The 19324-nt window shown below is 34.7% G+C and overlaps 1 protein-coding gene across 1 annotated transcript; it reads left to right on the top strand.

The window, feature by feature from the left end:
• Positions 1–885: 885 nt before the first annotated feature.
• Positions 886–1548, top strand: LOC107410569 (uncharacterized protein At1g08160). The gene has a single exon (XM_016018015.3). The coding sequence runs from the start codon at positions 886–888 to the stop codon at positions 1546–1548; it is 663 nt and encodes a 220-aa protein (XP_015873501.1).
• Positions 1549–19324: the final 17776 nt, after the last annotated feature.

The following is a 19324-nucleotide window of genomic DNA, read 5'->3' as shown; positions in this document are numbered from 1 at the left end:
ATGACTTAAACTGTTGTCCAATAAGCGCCTAAAATCAATTCCAACTAAGCCACAGCCTGCTTATACACTGAGCCAGGCCTCCCACTATACGGACAATGACTAAAAAACCTTCTACCAACCTCCTCTCAATATGACTCTGCTTAATTTCACATTTTATTTTTTTGAACACGGGTTGGTCCAAGTATCCAATTAGAATTTACTATTAAGGCCAATATAATATTTGGGTTAATAAAGTGTTAAGTCAATGCTAATGGCATTTTTTTGTTAGTCTATGGCGTGGTTTTGAGTCCATCGACAGCTATGTTGATCTTTAATAGCATTCAATGATCTTTAAAAAGTTAAAGCCAGAAAAAGCAATATTCGATTCGCTTTGATAAATATTTGGTTAAACAGTCCAATTTATCCTCTCGTCCATAAGGTTTATTGAGTCCAACATTCTTTTACTTTATATTGCACAAACAATAAATATTAGATTATTTATGTGAATTCTTAGATGTCTTGAGTCTGATGCAAGAAAATGACAAAGGAGAAAAAAGTTCCAAATACACAATTTTCCGATGGGCCAAAAAGAAAAAGGGTCACCAAAAGAAAATAGGCAGGGTACTCATGAATCATGATGTTCTTTATATACCAGTTTGCTTCAGTAATTGGTACACAAGGATTAAACTAATACATGTGTGTTTCTGTTACCCCACCAAAGCAAACTAACTTTGGTTTAAAATATTATCTTAATTAAACCCAAGAGATTATTCTTTCCTTCTTGTTGTTTTAGCACCCTATAAAACTAAATCATATAACCAACCAACTAGTACAAACAAAACTCATACCATTATCACCCGCTTGCTCTTATTTTACCCAAAAACAATTAAAAAAAAAAGAAAAAAAATGGCTTCCACCAGTCTTAGTGGTACTTCCAAGTCTGATGATCGGCAGCATTATCCAGACACAGAAGCAGCTCAGAAAAAGCAAAGTGGTGAGTCGTCATTGTCATCAAGCTCTAAGCAAATGAAGTACATACCATTTGTGGTTCTAGGCACAATTATGGTGATGAGTGCAACAATGGGTTCGATTTGGGCAGCAGTGAAACCAAAACGCCCTGTTTATGCTATCGAATACGTTCATATTACAGAGACGGACCCCCTCCTTGATAACACATATCTCACTGGCAACTTCAACTTCGTCATGAGGTCGTATAATCCCAACAAGAAGTCCAACATATACTATAAATCAATGGAGATTTACAACAGTTACAGTGAAAATGAAACTCCTACTTCAGTCAAGCATGTAGAAGATTTATCTCAACCTCCTTTCAATGTGACTCGGATTAGTTTCATAGTTCCGTTACATATCTCGACCGGGCCTCGTGGTAATGTTGTTGAGTACCTACAGCACGGCAGAGTCACATTAAACATTTCGGCCGAGGCAAAGATGAGATTTGAGTATAGATGGTGGAGATTTATGCCTCGCACTATTAAGATTTATTGTCAGCCTGCGGCTGTATTGCTGGGAGACAATTCTCAGCCCACTGATTGCTATGTTAATTTTTAATTAATTAATATTAAGCATCATCCTCTGATTTTCAGATTTATTTTTTTATTTTTTGGGTATTGTCGATTACGTGATAAATTTGTTTATTAATTTTCTAGCTGTGTAAGCATATATGTATATTTACACTATAAGTTTGCATTTGTTCACTAATTTTTCTAGCTGTGTAAGCATATATATATATTTACAATATAAGTTTGCATTTGTTCGCCAATATATATATATATATATACACGCGTAATTTTGAATTTTTATTTTTATTTTCATTTATTTATTTATTTTTTTGTATTCCATTCTCGACTAATCTTTTCAGTTTTCACATTAATACTAGTCTCTCTGGCTGGTTACATTTTGAGATTAGTTTCTATAATCCCAACAAAAAGGCCACCATTTACAATGACACTTTGAATGCTTCTTCAAGTCTTAGTGATAAAACAAAAAGCGTTCCGAGTCTAAAGGAAAGATTTATTATAACTTCTCAACGTTGATATTCCATAAATTACGATTTTCCCATAAGTTTGTGGTCCATTTATGGTTATATGGACAAGTACCTAAACCAGCGCAATATTGCACAGAGTATTTCAATCAAGACAAAGTTAAGGTTCGGGTTTGCAAAATGGAAGTCTCTGCCTCGCATATAAACATTTACTATTGGCCTTTAGTGGTGTTGGAGAGTGACCGCGATAATCATACTTTTAAAACCACTGTTTGCCAGGTTGAATATAAATAATAAGCATGGATATCAAAATGTTTATCATTTATATTGTGTAGTTTTTTCTTCTTCTTCTTCTTCTCCTTCTTCTTTTTTTTTTTTTAATTTATTTTTTTTAATAAAACTTTTTCTATGTGTTTGGGTCTTTGGTTATTAAAATTGTTATTTTTGTGTTTTTTATTTTTAATTAGGCATTAATTGTTAATTTTGTCAGACAACAAATGATCATGAAAGAATACAATATTATCAATTATATGAATTCAATTACATGTATTAATATTCGACCTGTTTAAAATGTAGAGTTTTTGAAAAATTTCACTACCGAACTTTTGCTCAGTATGATAGAGAGTCCAGAGACTAATTTTATATTTTGAATTTTGTATTTCAAATGGAAAAACCCATTAGTAGTCAAAAGGATATATATCTTTAATTTATTATACAGTGTACAATATTCTATAGGACTTTAGTCTCTTATATTGTATTAAGTTACCATTAATCTCAAAATCTTATGCAATTAGAAAGTGAGCTCAATATGTATCATCTATAACGTTAAGTATTGAGGTTAATCTAGAGATAAGCCCTTCAATTCCACATCCTTGAGATCATGGATTCTAGTCAGTTGCCCACTAATTATTGTAGTTAAAGCTTTTAAATGCGGAAATTTGAAAATTCATTTATAATTCATATGTTTTTTAATAGGGTTTATTTTTTCAAAATAAGATTTTAGTTTGGAATTAAATTAGTATTAGATCATTTATTGGCTTTCCAATTCTAGTTTGTAAATGATCCAAGGTCTAATATATATGTACAAAATGTTGGACATGGAATTCATGACGCTTGAATTATTATCTGAATCATTTTAGATTTGTTTTGGTTTTTGATACAAGAAAATTATAAAGGACAAAAAAATTCTGATATTCGAAGGAAAGACCCCTAAAATAAAAGCTAAAAGAAGACAAGCAAAAATAAATTAACAAATGTGTTCCTCACAAAAGCACTTACATAATTACTATCGTCGACCAAGAGATTCTCTACTTCTTTTAGCTCTCTATATAGAATAATCATACTAATCATCCTCACCACCTGGAAGGATAAATTAATTAAAATCATTCTTCCTTTTACAAAATGGCTTCCAGTTCCATGATTAAGCACTCAGAGTCAGGCCAGCAAAAGCAATTCTCTAAGCAAAATGAGCATCGGCCCTATTTTGGTTCTTGGCATAATTTCTATCCTACTTGAAGATTGTAGTTTCCAATCTATTGTTTGGGCATTTGGGTTGTCCCTTAATTGTCTATCGTATTTATTCTTCTTCTTTTTGTTCAACTTTCGTATGAGTTTGAAATGATCATTGTTTGTGTATCATTTGTACTAAGCTTTTCTTTTTGAGTGACTGTTATTGAATCTGTTGTACTTAAATAGATTATGGGGCAATTTGATTGGAGGTACTAACTTTTAAAATATATATTGAGTTTCACTTAAAAATAATCATGTGATGATTTAATCCTCAAATTTATCTTATATTGCTGCTGTAATATGCTGTAGAAACTGGTGCAAAATCTGGTACAGAATCTGTTTTGAGTGATTTGAAGCTTCAGGAGGTCAAAACGGTGCACTTCATTATTTTGGAAGTAAAGAATGGCAAAATGGTCACTTTGCCTCACATCTTAAGTAGAGTGATGTCGTTTTGAGCAACACTTGTTATATTTATATAGCTTTCTTCTTCATAACGTGACACCGAGGAAAAACACGAAATTTCTAGAAAATTGCAGAAGGCAGGAAAGCTCCAAGACTCTTTTTCATTCCCTCGTGTTCTTCTTTATGTAACTGATATTCTTTGTGAGTTCTTTGTGAGTTTGGTAAAGAACATAGAGTGTAAAGGGTGTAAGAGGGGCTTTAGGTTGTGAATATCTAAGTGTTTCCATAGTTTGAGTTCTGTAATTGTTTCCTAGACAGCAGCTATTCAATAAAATACCAGAAGCTCTCACCGGAGCAACGAGGACGTAGGCAATCTTGGCCGAACCTCACTAAATCTTGTTGTTGTTTCTGTGACTTAGTTTTTTCCAGTTTTGCTTTCTGATTTTCCAACAGTGATATCAGAGCAATTGGGTCTTCACAATTTTTCGGTGAGTTGGGTATTCTTCTTTTCAATTCTTAGTGAATTGGGTTTTCTTTCAATTCTTGGTGAGTTGGGTTTTTTCAATTCTTGGTGAGTTGGGCATTTTTCAATTCTTGATGAATTGGGTATTTCTTCAATTCTTGGTTCCTAGTGAGTTCGTAACTAACAATCTTGGAAGAGAAATTTTGGTTTTGGCTAATCCCAAGGATGTCTACGAAAGTGGAGATTGAGGTTTTCAATGGAAAAGGAGACTTCTTGCTCTGCCACAAGAAGATGAGGGCTGTCCTGGTCCAGATGAAGGTGGCAAGGGCGATCGATGGATCATATGCAGCAGATGTCACCGAAGAAAAGAAGCTTGAAATTGATGAAATTGCAATGAGTACTATCATCCTTCATCTTTCTGACAATGTGTTGAGGCAGGTAGATGATGTGAGTACTACTTCAAAGATGTGGCAGAAACTGGAACAACTTTACTTAGTGAGATCTTTACTTGACAGAATTCTTTTATTAGAACAATTTTTTGGTTTCAAAATGGATACCAATAAGGACTTAGATGCTAATCTTGATTCTTTTAATCGCTTAATACTGAGTCTTGCAAACTGTAATGTTGTTTTTGATGATGAACATCATGCTGTGATATTATTAAACTCCTTGCCTGAGACTTATAGAGAAGTGAAGAATGCCATTAAGTATGGCAGAGACTCTTTGTCCTTAGAAACAGTAGTGAGTGCCCTCAGGTCTCTAGATTTAGAATTGAAATCTGAATCCAAAGGGGAAGGTCTTACAGTGAGAGGTAGAAACACCACACAAACTTGGGGTCATGGTGACCATAGGAGCAAATCTAAAGAGAGTTTTAGATCTAAGTCTAAGACTCCAGGCAGAAAGTGTTACTATTGCAAGAGAGGGGGCCATTTCATTAAGAATTGTTTTAAGAAAAAGAAAGATGGAAAAGAGAAAGGCCAAGTAACTGGTGACTTAGCAGTGGCTTACAATAGTTTGGAGCCTGCAGAGGTCTTGGTTATGTCTTCTAGCCAAGACAAATCAGAGTGGGTGTTAGATTCAGGTTGTTCCTTTCATATGTGTCCTGATTTAAGTTGTTTCCATTCTTATTCTAAGTGTGAGGGTGGTCAAGTCCTTTTAGGAAACAACCGGTCATGTCAAGTAGTTGGCATTGGAAATGTACAACTATAGCTATTATATGGTACTGTTAAGACCCTTACTTCAGGAAGACATGTCACTGATTTGAAGAGAAACTTAATTTCCCTTGGCATGTTAGATGAGTCGGGTTTATCGTGTAAAACTGAAAATGGTACTATGAAATTGACTAAGGGCTCTTTTTATTGTAATGAAAGGTGTAAAAAAAAATGGCTTGTATGTTTTGCTTGGTAAAACAATAGTTAATTCTAGTAATGCTTCAGTTAGTTCACAAGTTATGGACAAGACTGTTTTGTGGCACAAAAAGTTAGGTCACATAAGTGAAAAAGGCCTATATTATTTGAATAAACAAAATGTGTTTGACAAGGACATAATCAGCAATTTGGAGTCATGTGAAACCTGTATTTTAGGAAAACAACATAGACTTAGTTTTAATTTGAGTACACATAGAGCTAGATCTGTATTGGAGTATATTCATGCTGATTTGTGGGGTCCTGCTAAGGTGCAAACACAAAGTGGAAATATGTATTTTTTGTCTATAATTGATGATTTTTCTAGAAAAGTTTGGGTTTATTTGTTGAAAACGAAAGATGAAGTTTTTACTAAGTTTAAAGAATGGAAATTACTTGTTGAAAACCAAAATAGTAAATCTGTTAAAACTCTGAGAACAGATAATGGCCTTGAGTTTTGGAATAAAGAATTTGATATTTTTTGTAAGTCTCATGGTATACTAAGACATAGAACTGTTAAGTACACACCACAGCAAAATGGTGTGGCTGAAAGGATGAATAGGATTTTGCTTGATAAGGTGAGATGTATGCTTGTTTCTTCTGGTTTGCCTAAATTGTTTTAGGGTGAGGCTGTTATGACAGCTATGCATTTGATAAATTTGTCACCATCTACTATTTTGAACTTTAAGACCCCTGAACATGTGTGGCTTGGTAAGAAACCGGATTACAGCAAGCTAAGAGTCTTTGGCTACACTGCTTATGTCCATCAATCTGAAGGTAAATTAGAGCCTAGGAGCATAAAATGTGTTTTCTTAGGTTATTCTTTAGGTGTTAAGGGCTATAGACTTTGGGATAAAGGAAGTCTTATAAAGTCATTATAAGTAGAGATGTTATTTTTAATGAAAATTCTATGCCATGTAAAGTTACTAACAATGCAGGTAATGAGACTAGTAACTAGCTGGAAACTAGGAGTTTTGATATATTTCCTGAGATGGAAAAGCAAGATGATGGAAATCTAAGTGATAAGGCATCACTTGAGGCTGTTGTTGAATCTGAAGGAGTTGATGAACTTGAAAAGCATATCCCTACCCAATCAGATGTGGATTCAGAAGATGATCAAGAAAACTAGCAATCCTTAAATTCAAGACAAACAAATATAGCTTCGCCAAGATACTTGTTAACCAGAGATAGAGCAAAGAGGCAAGTGAAGCCCAATAGGAAATACAGCTATGCAGATTTTACAGCCTATGCCTTAGTGGCATTTCAAGATCTTACAGATAATGAGCCAAGAAGTTATTTGGAAGCTATGAAATCAAAGGAAGTTGCAAAATGGAAAGAAGCTATGGTTGAAGAAATGGAATCTTTACGTAAAAATGAGACTTGGGAGTTGGTACCAGCACCTACAAACCAAAAAATTGTAGATTGCAAATGGATCTACAAAGTCAACGAAGGAATGTCAAAGTTTGAACCAGTAAGGTTTAAAGCTAGATTAGTGGCTAAGGGGTTCACTCAAGTGGAAGGCATAGATTACAAGGAAATCTTCTCACCGGTGGTTAAATACACAACCATTAGGGTCATGTTAGCCTTGGTGACTTAGTTTGATTGGGAGTTAGAACAAATGGATGTCAAGACCACGTTTCTTCATGGAGAATTAGAAGAAACAATATACATGAGGCAGCCCGAAGGTTTTGAGATTAAGAAAAAATGTGGAGATCTTGTGTGTTTGCTTAAGAAATCACTTTATGGTCTTAAGCAATCACCAAGACAGTGGTATAAAAGATTTGATTCTTTTATGGTGGATGCTGGTTTTGTGAGAAGCAATTTTGACAGTTGCTTATATTTTAAGGATCCTATGACCGATAAAGCTGTGTATCTTTTGTTGTATGTAGATGATATGCTACTCGTAGGTCCGAATGGTAAAGTTATACTCTTTATGAAGAATTTACTCAATTCTGAGTTTGATATGAAGGACCTTGGACAAGCCAAGAAGATTTTGGGAATAGACATTGTGAGAAACAGATCAAGATATGAGATGAAGCTGTTGCAATCTTCATACATTCAGAAAGTGGTGTCCAGGTTTTCAATGGAAGGTGCAAAACCAGCTAATGTTCCACTTGGTGGACATTTCAAGCTGTTTAGCGAGCAATGTCTAGCTATAGAGCAAGAGAAGGAAGATATGGTGGCTATACCATATTCAAATGCTGTGGGATCTGTAATGTATGTGATGATCTGTACTAGGCCAGATTTAGCTCATGCCATTAGTGTCTAGAGTAGATACATGGCTAATCCTGGCCGAGATCATTAGGAGGCGATGAAATGGCTTCTACGATATTTGAAGCACTCAATTAGTGAAGGATTGTCTTATAAAGGAAATTCAAGTGAAGTTGAACTAATTGGGTATGTGGATTCTGACTATGCTGGTGATAGGGACAGAAGGAGATCTATGACTTCTTATGTGTTCACTTTGGGTGGAAATTTTATAAGTTGGAAGTCTCAGCTGCAACCTGTGGTGGCTTTATCGACAACTGAATCTGAGTATATGGCAGCAACAGAGGCTGCAAAAGAAGCCATTTGGCTTAAGGGTCTGTTAACAGAACTTAAAGCACTTAATCAAGAGGTCGTTTTATATTCAGACAGTTAAAGTGCAATCCACTTGTGTAAAAATCCGGTGTTTCATGAAAGATCTAAGAATATTCAGGTCAAGTATCACTTTATCCGAGATATGACAGCTCAACAGGTGATTAAGTTGAAGAAAATCCCTACTGAGCTCAATCCTTCTAATATGGTACAAAGGTGCTAATTGTTAGCAAGTTTAATACTTGCAAGAATCTGCTCCAAGTTGGAGCAGGCTGATTTGGTGATGGTTATTTTTGTTGGGATAGTGATGAGCTTATGTTGAATTGAATTTGAGGATTATGTGGAGATATGTGATGATTTAATCCTCAAATTTATCTTATATTGCTGCTGTAATGTGCTGTAGAAACTGGTGCAAAATCTGGGGCAGAATCTGTTTTGAGTGTTTTGAAGCTTCAGGAGGTCAAAACGGTGCACTTCATTATTTTGGAAGTAAAGAATGGCAAAATGGTCACTTTGCCTCACATCTTAAGTAGAGTGATGTCGTTTTTGAGCAACACTTGTTATATTTATATAGCTTTCTTCTTCACAATGTGACAGAGAGGAAAAACACGAAATTTCCAAAAAATTGCAGAAGGCAGGAAAGCTCCAAGACTCTTTTTCATTCCCTTGTGTTCTTCTTTGTGTAATTGATATTCTTTGTGAGTTCTTTGTGAGTTTGGTAAAGAACATAGAGTGTAAAGGTTGTAACAGGGGCTTTGGGTTGTGAATATCTGAGTGTTTCCATAGTTTGAATTCTGTAATTGTTTCTTAGATAGCAGCTGTTCAATAAAATACCAGAAGCTCTCACCGGAGCAACGAGGACGTAGGCAATCTTGGCCGAACCTCGCTAAATCTTGTTGTTGTTTCTGTGACTTAGTTTTTTCCAGTTTTGCTTTCTGATTTTCCAACAAATCAAGCTATTAATAGATATTGCAGAAAACAGAAAGAAACCAAGTTCATATTTTAATTGTTAACAAAATTACTCTCCCTAAGCTCTGTTTCTAAAGTGTTTTGTTTCATTTATGTGAGGAGCAAAAGAACTATAGGTATCATTTTCCTATTAAGTACTAAAATATGCCCCAAATATGATAATAATGTGGAATTATGTGATACTGCTCTAATCAAACCGCATTATTGCTTAGACAATATATTACATGATCATAAATAACAATGTTTTAACCAAAATTCCATCCAAATTTAATCCTGCTCATATTCATGTTTAAACTAATTTGAATTGCAGAGTTACATTGGAAGTGTTTGTCATATTATGCTAACATAGTGCATATATTCTATCTTGGGTACAAAGGAAGGAAAAAAGAGGGAAAAAAAATAATAATAAAATAAAAAAGAATAAAATAATGGAGTAAAATGTACAAGCACAAAATCATTGGTTCTGTAGCTCGTGAGACATGAAGCAGTCAAAATTCATATGTCCTTTCTCACAAGCTAATATTCTCTTATATTCTGATGCACATAAACTAGGGAAATACTTATAAGGAAACCTGAACCCTTATTTCTTGATCCTGAAGCAAGAGAATGGTAAAGAAGCAAAAAAGTTTCTACAGCGCAAAGAAAAAGACTACACCGTGAAAAGAAAAAAAAAAAAAAAAAGAAAAAGAAAAAGAAAAAGAAAAAGAAAACAAGTTCTATATCGCTAGTTTGCTAGTTAATCATGAACTCCAAAGCAGAGTTTACCAAGAGATTTTCTATTCAGTCAGCTATAAGTGTAAAACCAATATTGTTCAATTTAGTCAGCATTAACAAACAAATCACTGAGTCAGGTCCCCTATTATACGGACAATGACTAAAAAGCCCTTCTCTCAACCTCCTGTCGACGTGACTCTGCTTAATTTCATATTATATGCCAAGGTAACTAGCTAGTGGGCATCTCCAATTACAATTTAGCATTAGGTTTTTATGTAAAAGTCAAAGAAAAAAATACACAATATTGAAAACCATTTCAAACTGTTAATAAAAATTAGACTCTGGCTATGATAAATATTTTGTAAAACAGGTCCATATATAACTCTAGTTCATTATCGAGATTAACATTTTCTTTTTTTAGTTCAAGACGCTGGCTTAGATGTATTGAATTTTGTGCGCAAGAAAATGATGTAGAAAAAAGTTCCAAATACCCAATTTTTTGAAATACACTTTTTTAATAACTGAATTCCTTTTGAGAGAGCTTAGTTTTAAAGTTTGAAAGAACTTTAAAATTAAGCATCCTCCAAAAGTAATTTTGTAATGAATGACCTTCTAGGAAGTCTGATAAAAATTTTTTATACCATTTGTGGTGGGTACATAAAAAAACTGGGTGAGTACATCGACGACAATCGGTGGATAAAAATGGGCCATTACAGCATGTACTTGGCCGCCTGTTAGTGTATATATACACACAAAATGAGCAATGTCACTTCCACATGCATGCTTCTCAAAATCAACAAACTGGGACTATACATTATGGACATTACTATATGAATCCCTTAGATGCCTTGATTTTTATGCAACAAAAAGATAAAGGAGAAAAGAAGAAGTTCCAAATTCCAAATGTTCCATAGGCCAAATATATTTTCGATATATATATATATATATATATTATATAAAAGTCACTAAAAGAACAGACAACAAGGGCCATGTTCTTTATGCTAGTTTGCAATAATTGGTGCAGAGCAATTAAACTAATGCAAGTGTTTCCCACCCAAAGCAGAATCTTTGGATTCTGCTACTCTTTTCTTCAATTTAATTTATCTCTCTATAAATTCGATATTCAACAGTCAATAGTCATATCACACCCAGATTCCAAACAAATTCATTAACCACCAATCCTCCATTTTTCACACAACAATGGCTTCCAGTTCCAGGCCTGAGCCCCTAGCGGATCATAAAGAAGAAGAAGAAGAAGCGACAAAGTTGGGGAAAAAGCAGTTTCCGTCGCAAACGAGGTACATACCTTTTCTGGTTCTAGCCATAGTTGTGGTGATGAGTCTAGCCATGGGGATTATTTGGGCAATGGTCAAACCCAAACATCCACAGGTTGTTGTTGAAAATGGTTTTATTGAACAAAGGAGTCTCAAAATTTCTAAAGATAGCACTACACTCTCTGGCATGTTCTATTTCGATTTTAGATTCCATAATCCCAATAAAAAGGCAAAAGTTCACTATGACACTTTGAATGTTACTACCGTCTTCAGTGATAAAACAATGAAACCTGGGGGCTAAACCGAAACTTTACTCTAGAGCCTGAATTTGGGATCGATATATGGTACAACTTTACTGCTGAACTCTTGTCCATTTATGGTTTTATGCCAAAGTACCTATCGCAGGGACGTGCTACATCACGTATTTTGTTCGAGGCAAAGATAAGGTTTGAGTTTGCAGGTTGGAAGTTTCTGCCTCGCACTATACACATTGACTGTTCGCCTTTAGTAGTGTTCGACAATAAAAAAATCCAAGGAATCCAACTTTTAAACCCATTGTCTGCAAGGTTGATTATTAATATTAAGCATGGATACAAAATGATATTGAATCATTTTACGAATATTTCTTTAGTTTTCTCTGATTTTATTCTTGTTAACCTTTTTCTTTAGTTTTATCTGCTTATTATATGATTTCTATTTACATGTAGTACATGTGTAGTGTTCTGTATGTTAAATAAACTTTCTGGACAAGTTTCACTGCAGAACTTTTTCTCAGTGTGATAGAGAGTCTAGAGCAGTTCGGTTTTAGGTGCCATAACCAAAGATAGTTTAATTTGGATATGAGGATTTGAACTTTGGCAATGAATCAGCAGTGATGGACTTCAATGAAATCATGATATATATTTCGGTTCACTCAAAGAAGATAATACAAGTGTACATATATTATATATCATTTCCACTGTAGTGGCCTTCACGAATCTCTTACCAGAAAGAAACTTGAATTATTATCTCAATCCTTCACCATATATTGGAATTCATGAAGCTTGAATTATTATTTCGCTCCTTTTACAAATGTGTTTTTGAGTTTTCTTCTTTTTTTTTTCTTTTTTTTTGGGGGGGGGGGGGGACGAAAGATGTTTTCAGTTCGATGCAAGAATTCTTAAAGGAGATAAAGTTCCCATATATATGTTCAAAGGAGGGACTGGCTCTGAAAGAAAAGCAAAATTATACTAATATATTAATGTTTTCTAGTTTTTTTGGTAGAATAAGTAAATGTGTTCCTTACCAAAGCACTTAACATTAATATCCTACAACCAAGAGATTCTTTACTCCTTTTAGCTCTGTATATAAAATAATCAGTCTGAAGTTATACATTTTATTTATTTATTTATTTAGTTTTAGTCAGCATTACAACTTGAAGTGCGGAATTTTGCTCAGCTCAAAGTTTGAACCTCAACCTATAGGGATACTCTTAATGGTTTTTACCATTAGGCTAAGTCTATAAAAATAAAACAATTCCTTTCTAAAAAAACCAGGAATACATAATGGAATCATTAACTAAATTTTGATTCCCCTTCAGATGCGTTGAGTTTGACGTAAAAAAATGCATTTTCTTTATCATATGATGAGAGGGGGGTGGGGGGGTTGTGGTGGGGGCCGGGGGGGGTGGGTTGGGGGGTTATGGCAGGGGCCGGGGGTGGGGCCGGGGGCAAAGAAAAAGGCCACTGAAAGAATAGAAACAAATTAACTCATATTTCTTACTACTTCATTGGTCTCAGCAACAATTAAATCTGTTCCACGCCAAAGCAAAAATCTTGTCTTACTTATCATCCTTAATCAAGAGATTTCCTTCCTATCTCTTTGAAACAGCCTAATAACAAAGTTATTATTTTTTCCAGCAAAAATCCAAGATTTGAAACCCTTTACTTCAATATCAATAAAATTAAACAAAACAAAAATCTCCTTGATTTTGGCTATCTATAATTAAAGCAATTTATTAATCAATAAAATATATCCAACTTCAAACAGAACCGTATCACTCCCTATAGCTTCTTTTACAGTATATATTTAAGCTTCCAATAATAACAAATATGATCCAAGACCCAGAAGCAGATCATCAGCAAGAGCAATTCTCAAAAAAAATAGGGTACATTCTTTATGATGTTCTTGTTATAATTGTGGGGAATGATACGAACCTAGGACGACCTGCTCCTAAACCCGTATTATATTAGCCCGGATCTTAATTAAGTTCAAGTTCTAATGGAATTGACCTCAACCCCTAACCAACCTGTGGTTAGAAACCTTGGTATAATGTAGATGCCACAATAGGGGATGGAAAACCTATTGATAAGTCAAGCTAAAACAACCAATTCTCTAATGGTGTTTTAGGTGTTCTCAAAGAACAAAGAGATAATTAATCTCACAAGTATTTTCTTAATCAAATCAAAGTTGTATTATTATTGAAAAATAAGCCTTTAAATAGGCTACAAAGCCACAAAATAAAACCCTAGAACATAAACAAAACCAGCCACCACACATAAAGAAACCTAGTTGGCTGAGACTATACTTCCTTTCCTAATCTAAGTTTGATTAATTAATTCCTTTATATTAAATTAGGAATTAATTAATTTACAATGGAAATAATAAAATAAAAACCTTCCTAAAGTTATTTTTCCAGAAAATAAATAGATAAAAGCCAAAAAGTAATGGTAGTTTCCCAAAACAAAAAGTAAAAACAAATTAGGAAACTAAAAATGCTAGCCTTTTGATCAAGTTGACTTTGATCAATCTTTGACCTCTTTGAGCTTCAAATCATCTTCTAGATGCTTTTTAGGATGCCAAATAAGCTGAATATGAAGTCCCACACGTTGCCCATGCTTGAAAAAAATAAGAAAAGGCTAATACAGTAAAATACAGTAAAGCTAGCAAGCAATACAGCAAATTCGGCCAAATTGTTGATGCTGTCCGTACAAGCCCTTTTTGATTGCATTTGAGGCTGCTATAACTTGATTCCATGACCTCTTAGGCATATGTATTGAACCCATAAAGCATTGGAACCATTTCATGCTTCCCGGATTCCAAAATGTACCAAAACCGTCACCTGGGTCTGTGTCGGCTTCCACCACTTGGATGCTTCGAATAGGCTTTGTATCTTCAAGTATGGACAAGATCTGTTGAGATTGATTACCCTCTGTATAAATACTCCCAGGTTGCCCTTAAATCTCTTAATTTGAGCTCTTGCGATTGGCCTAGTCTTCATCCGTGTCGAGTCAGCACCCCAGCGGGTTATCAGTGGAGCGGGCTCGGGCGGAATCACATCATTCCCCTCCTCTTGAAAAGGATTTGTCCTCAAATCAAGATCATCACCTGCATCAAAAGGAGTTAAATCAGCAACATTAAATGCAGCACTCATGTTATACTCTCCCGGTAAATCAAGCTTGTAGGCATTCTTGTTATTCGCCTCCAAAATTTGAAAAGGTCCATCCATAGGCGGCATGAGCTTTGACTTTCTTTGATTAGGAAACCTTTCCTTTTGTAAGTGCAACAAAACCAATTCTCCTGGGTCAAACACTATTACAACAAAATCTAGAAATACAGGCTCATTATGGTAAAAATTACACTTTTTAAAGTTAGCAAACAATATTTCCCAAATTTTCAAATTGCCACTAAGTAAAGCTCTCAACAATGCAGATAAAGTTCTATTCAATAAAGAAATCTTTAAATAAGTGTCCTTAAAATTCATGGTCAGCAATGATTTCTTATTCATAATTACTTTATTAACATCACCAAAGCTAAGATAAAAATTTATATTTTTCCTTTCTTGTCTTCCTTTTCCTTTCTCACTCACGGCCATCTCACCTTCCTCACTCTCGGCTTTTGCACCAAATTTTTCACTCTTGGTTTTATTAAAATTTTTCCACACAACCTGAGTATTAGAAGACTTACCTTGGACAGCAAGCTCACCTTTTCCCTTTTGATTGGATGGTAGTCCACTTGGAATTTCATTTGGGAAGACATCTCCAAATTCCTTCAAAAGAGAAATCATTGAACTTGGCAATTCAAGTTCTTCAATGTTAGTTTGATCATTAAAATAATTTTTTTTATAAATCATGACCAGTAAAGGTTTCTTATACTCAATAACCTTATTAATATTCCCTAAACTCAGATAAAATTTGCTACTTGACCTTTCTTTTTTTTCTTTTCCTTTTCCCCCCTTGGATTGGCGCAAACCTTCGGATTTTTCTTCCTTCTCCAAGCTCTCGGGTTTGCCACTTCCTTTTCCCTCTCTTTCAGTTTTCCCTTGATCTTTCCACTCAATATGAACCTTAGAAACCTTACCTTGGTCAGCAATCTCAATCTTACCTTCTTGAAAGGATGGTAAAGCCGTTGGTGCCATACTTGCTTTTTCCTTAAGCTTTTCGGCTTCTCTCCTTTGTTGCATTTGTAATTGGTCTTTGTAAACCTCTTTAGGAGATAATGGTTCCAGCTTGACCTTCTTCCCTTTAAACCTGAAAACAATACTATTTTCTCGACCAAAATAAGTAGCATCTTTATCAAATTGCCATGGTCTACCTAATAGTATATGTCCAGCAATCATGGGTACAATATCACATAAAACTACATCCTCATATCTACCTATATTAAATTTTACTTTGGCTTGTTTGTTTACTTTCACCTCACCACTATCATTAAGCCATTGTAATCTATAAGGTTCTAGATGTTTAATTGTTTTCAAGCCTAATTTATCAACTACAAGATTATTTATCACATTAGTACAACTCCCACTATCTATAATCATGCTACAAATTTTACCTTGTATTTCGCAGCGAGTGTGGAAGATGTTTTCTCTTTGTATTTGCTCTTCATCTTTGTAGACAACAAGTACTCTCCTTGAAACCAAGCTCAACTCGGCATTAGATGTATCTACAGGTTCGGCTTCATCTTCATTGCAATCCTCCTCTTGCTTAGTTTCAGCCCCACTTTCTTCACTCGCAGATTCTAGCTCACCATCACCCTTTAATACCATAATTCTTCTATTTGGACATTGGCTGGCTATGTGTCCTTTTCCTTGGCACTTAAAACAAATTATTTCTCTGGATTTTTGAGGCTTAGGATCATATTTTATCTCACCTCTAAGTGCTTGGACAGATTCGGTCTTGACCTCCCTTCTTGGCCGGTTGGTAGTTTCTTCTCCTAATTTCGGCTTCAACTTGTTTTCATAAGTGGAATTGTTTTTCCAGCCACTTGAACTTGTCCTTCCACTGCTAGAAACTCCTCCAAATTGTGTACTAACACCCGTCCTCTTGAATTGGTTCTCAAGCTTAATTGCTACATGCAACATCTCCTCCAATTCCAAGTATTGTTGTAATTCAAGTTGGTTGGCAATGTCTCCGTTTAACCCTCCAAGAAATCTTGCCATTGTTGCCTCCCTATTCTCATTCATATTCAGCCTCATAATTAACATCTCCATCTCTTTGTAAAATCCTCCACGGACCTACTTCCTTGAGACAAAGATTGAAGCCTTTGGTGCAACAACCTATGGTAATGGGATGGCACAAATCGTTTCCTCATGGCTCCTTTCATTTGACGCCATGTCGAGATTAAATCATCACCAACTCTCCTTCTGGTATTTTGCTCATTGGTCCACCATTGGAGTGCATAATGTCCAAACTCCATTGCTGCCAACTTCACCTTCTTACCTTCCGAATAGTTGTGGCAGTAAAAAATCATCTCCATCTTTTCTTCTCACTCCAAATATGCTTCGGGGTCACTTTTTCCCATGAATGGTGGGATGTTGATCTTGATATTGCTAAGATTGTCATCTGTTTCTTCCCTCCTATATCTTCCACGGCCAGCTCTATCTTGAACAACAAAAGTTTCATCCATACCTTCCTCAAAACTCCACCGAATGGCTCCTCATCAAATTCCTCTCTCGGTCTCTCGCGACCTCCTCGTCCTCGGCCTCATCCTCTTGGAATTCTTGCCTATTTCTTGTGTTCGGAATTCCTTGGGAAACTTCTAGCCTTCCCATCCTTTGATTCACATACTCAACTTGAGCACTAACCCATTGTATTGACTCCAAAACAGCTCTCATGTCCACTTGGTCTCCACTCCCGGTAGCTCGGGCATCGCCATGGAATGCTACGGACTCTTCCTCATTGATCCTCAAGGGTGGATCTCCTCTTCTTATTCTAGAATCTGCCATGTTAGTAAAATACTGCAAAAATAAAATAAATCCTCACAATATTCACTCCCTCACGTGTTTCACTCAAACAAGGTCTCGACACTCGTGCTTGCACACTAGTTTCGGCTTTTACCCTCTTTTAAGCTCACATGCTCTTGCCTTTTTCCACTCAATGAATTATCTCAAAGTTCTAATTAAAACACCCACAAAACAGCAATTAGATCACTAGTATGTTTTAATTAAACTTATCAACAAAACAGTAAGCAAAAATAAACAAGTACCGAATGGAATGAAAATACCTATTCTCGATTTTTCTAGGCAAAATAAAGCAAATTAATGAGAAAAATTTGGAATTTTGAAGAACTGGACCAGATGATAATAGATTATGAGTTTAAGAACAAAATTCGAGAAAAATAAATTCAAATACGAACAAGAATCAAAGAGAACAAAAATATAGAAAAGTGTTGGTTGTTGTTCTTGTAATTCAAGTTTTGTATCAATTCCTTTAACTAATTTTAATCCAAAAAATTTAAGCACCCAAAATCCAAATATACAGCAGCAAAAATAATTTCCCAGCAACTCAAATATTGAATAAATAATCAAAAAAAAAAAAAAAACCAGCAGCAACAACAAATTTCCAGCAAACAAATCAAACTCCAACAACCCGAAATATATATATATATTTTTTTTCTATTCGGCTTTACCTCTTCTTTTTTTTTTTTGTTTTTTTTTTCACTCACAAAACATAAACAAATGCAGTAGCAAGAATAATTACCAAAATTGCAATTCCAACTCCAAAACAAACACCAAACCCGTGACCTCCAAATAAACACAAATGTGCAGTTTTTTTTTTTTTTTTTTAATGTTGCTGCAAACTCTTTTTTTTTGAATATATGAATGCAAATTTCTAAGACTAAAACAGCAAAGGAAAATCAACAAAACCCAAAATTATCGAGAACAATGATAAAAGACAACCAACAAATTAGGAAACAAAAATACGATAAAACTAGGAAACCTAATTCAACTAGGAATGAATTTTTTTTTTTTTTTAAAGATGCAGAACATGTATGGTGAAAGAAGCAACCTTAACCTAATGCTAAAATTGCATAATATCACAAAAACAAATAAAGCAAATAAAGATAGATCAAACCTGAACAAAACTTAGCTCTGATACCAAATGATACGAACCTAGGACGACCTGCTCCTAAACCCGTATTATATTAGCCCGGATCTTAATTAAGTTCAAGTTCTAATGGAATTGACCTCAACCCCTAACCAACCTGTGGTTAGAAACCTTGGTATAATGTAGACGCCACAATAGGGGATGGAAAACCTATTGATAAGTCAAGCTAAAACAACCAATTCTCTAATGGTGTTTTAGGTGTTCTCAAAGAACAAAGAGATAATTAATCTCACAAGTATTTTCTTAATCAAATCAAAGTTGTATTATTGTTGAAAAATAAGCCTTTAAATAGGCTACAAAGCCACGAAATAAAACCCTAGAACATAAACAAAACCAGCCACCACACATAAAGAAACCTAGTTGGCTGAAACTATACTTCCTTTCCTAATCTAAGTTTGATTAATTAATTCCTTTATATTAAATTAGGAATTAATTAATTTACAATGGAAAGAATAAAATAAAAACCTTCCTAAAGTTATTTTTCCAGAAAATAAATATTTAAAAGCCAAAAAGTAATGGTAGTTTCCAAAAACAAAAAGTAAAAACAAATTAGGAAACTAAAAATGCTAGCCTTTTGATCAAGTTGACTTTGATCAATCTTTGACCTCTTTGAGCTTCAAATCAGCTTCTAGATGCTTTTTAGGATGCCAAATAAGCTGAATATG

The sequence above is a fragment of the Ziziphus jujuba genome, chromosome 10 (genome assembly GCF_031755915.1).
Source record: "Ziziphus jujuba cultivar Dongzao chromosome 10, ASM3175591v1".
Classification (NCBI taxonomy): Eukaryota; Viridiplantae; Streptophyta; class Magnoliopsida; order Rosales; family Rhamnaceae; genus Ziziphus; species Ziziphus jujuba.
The sequence above is the reverse complement of the archived record's forward strand: the minus strand, read 5'-3'. Positions and strand labels throughout refer to the sequence as shown.

Excerpts from the sequence above, each read along its gene's own strand:
- LOC107410569 (XM_016018015.3), top strand. The coding sequence starts at position 886 with ATGGCTTCCACCAGTCTTAGTGGTACTTCCAAGTCTGATGATCGGCAG.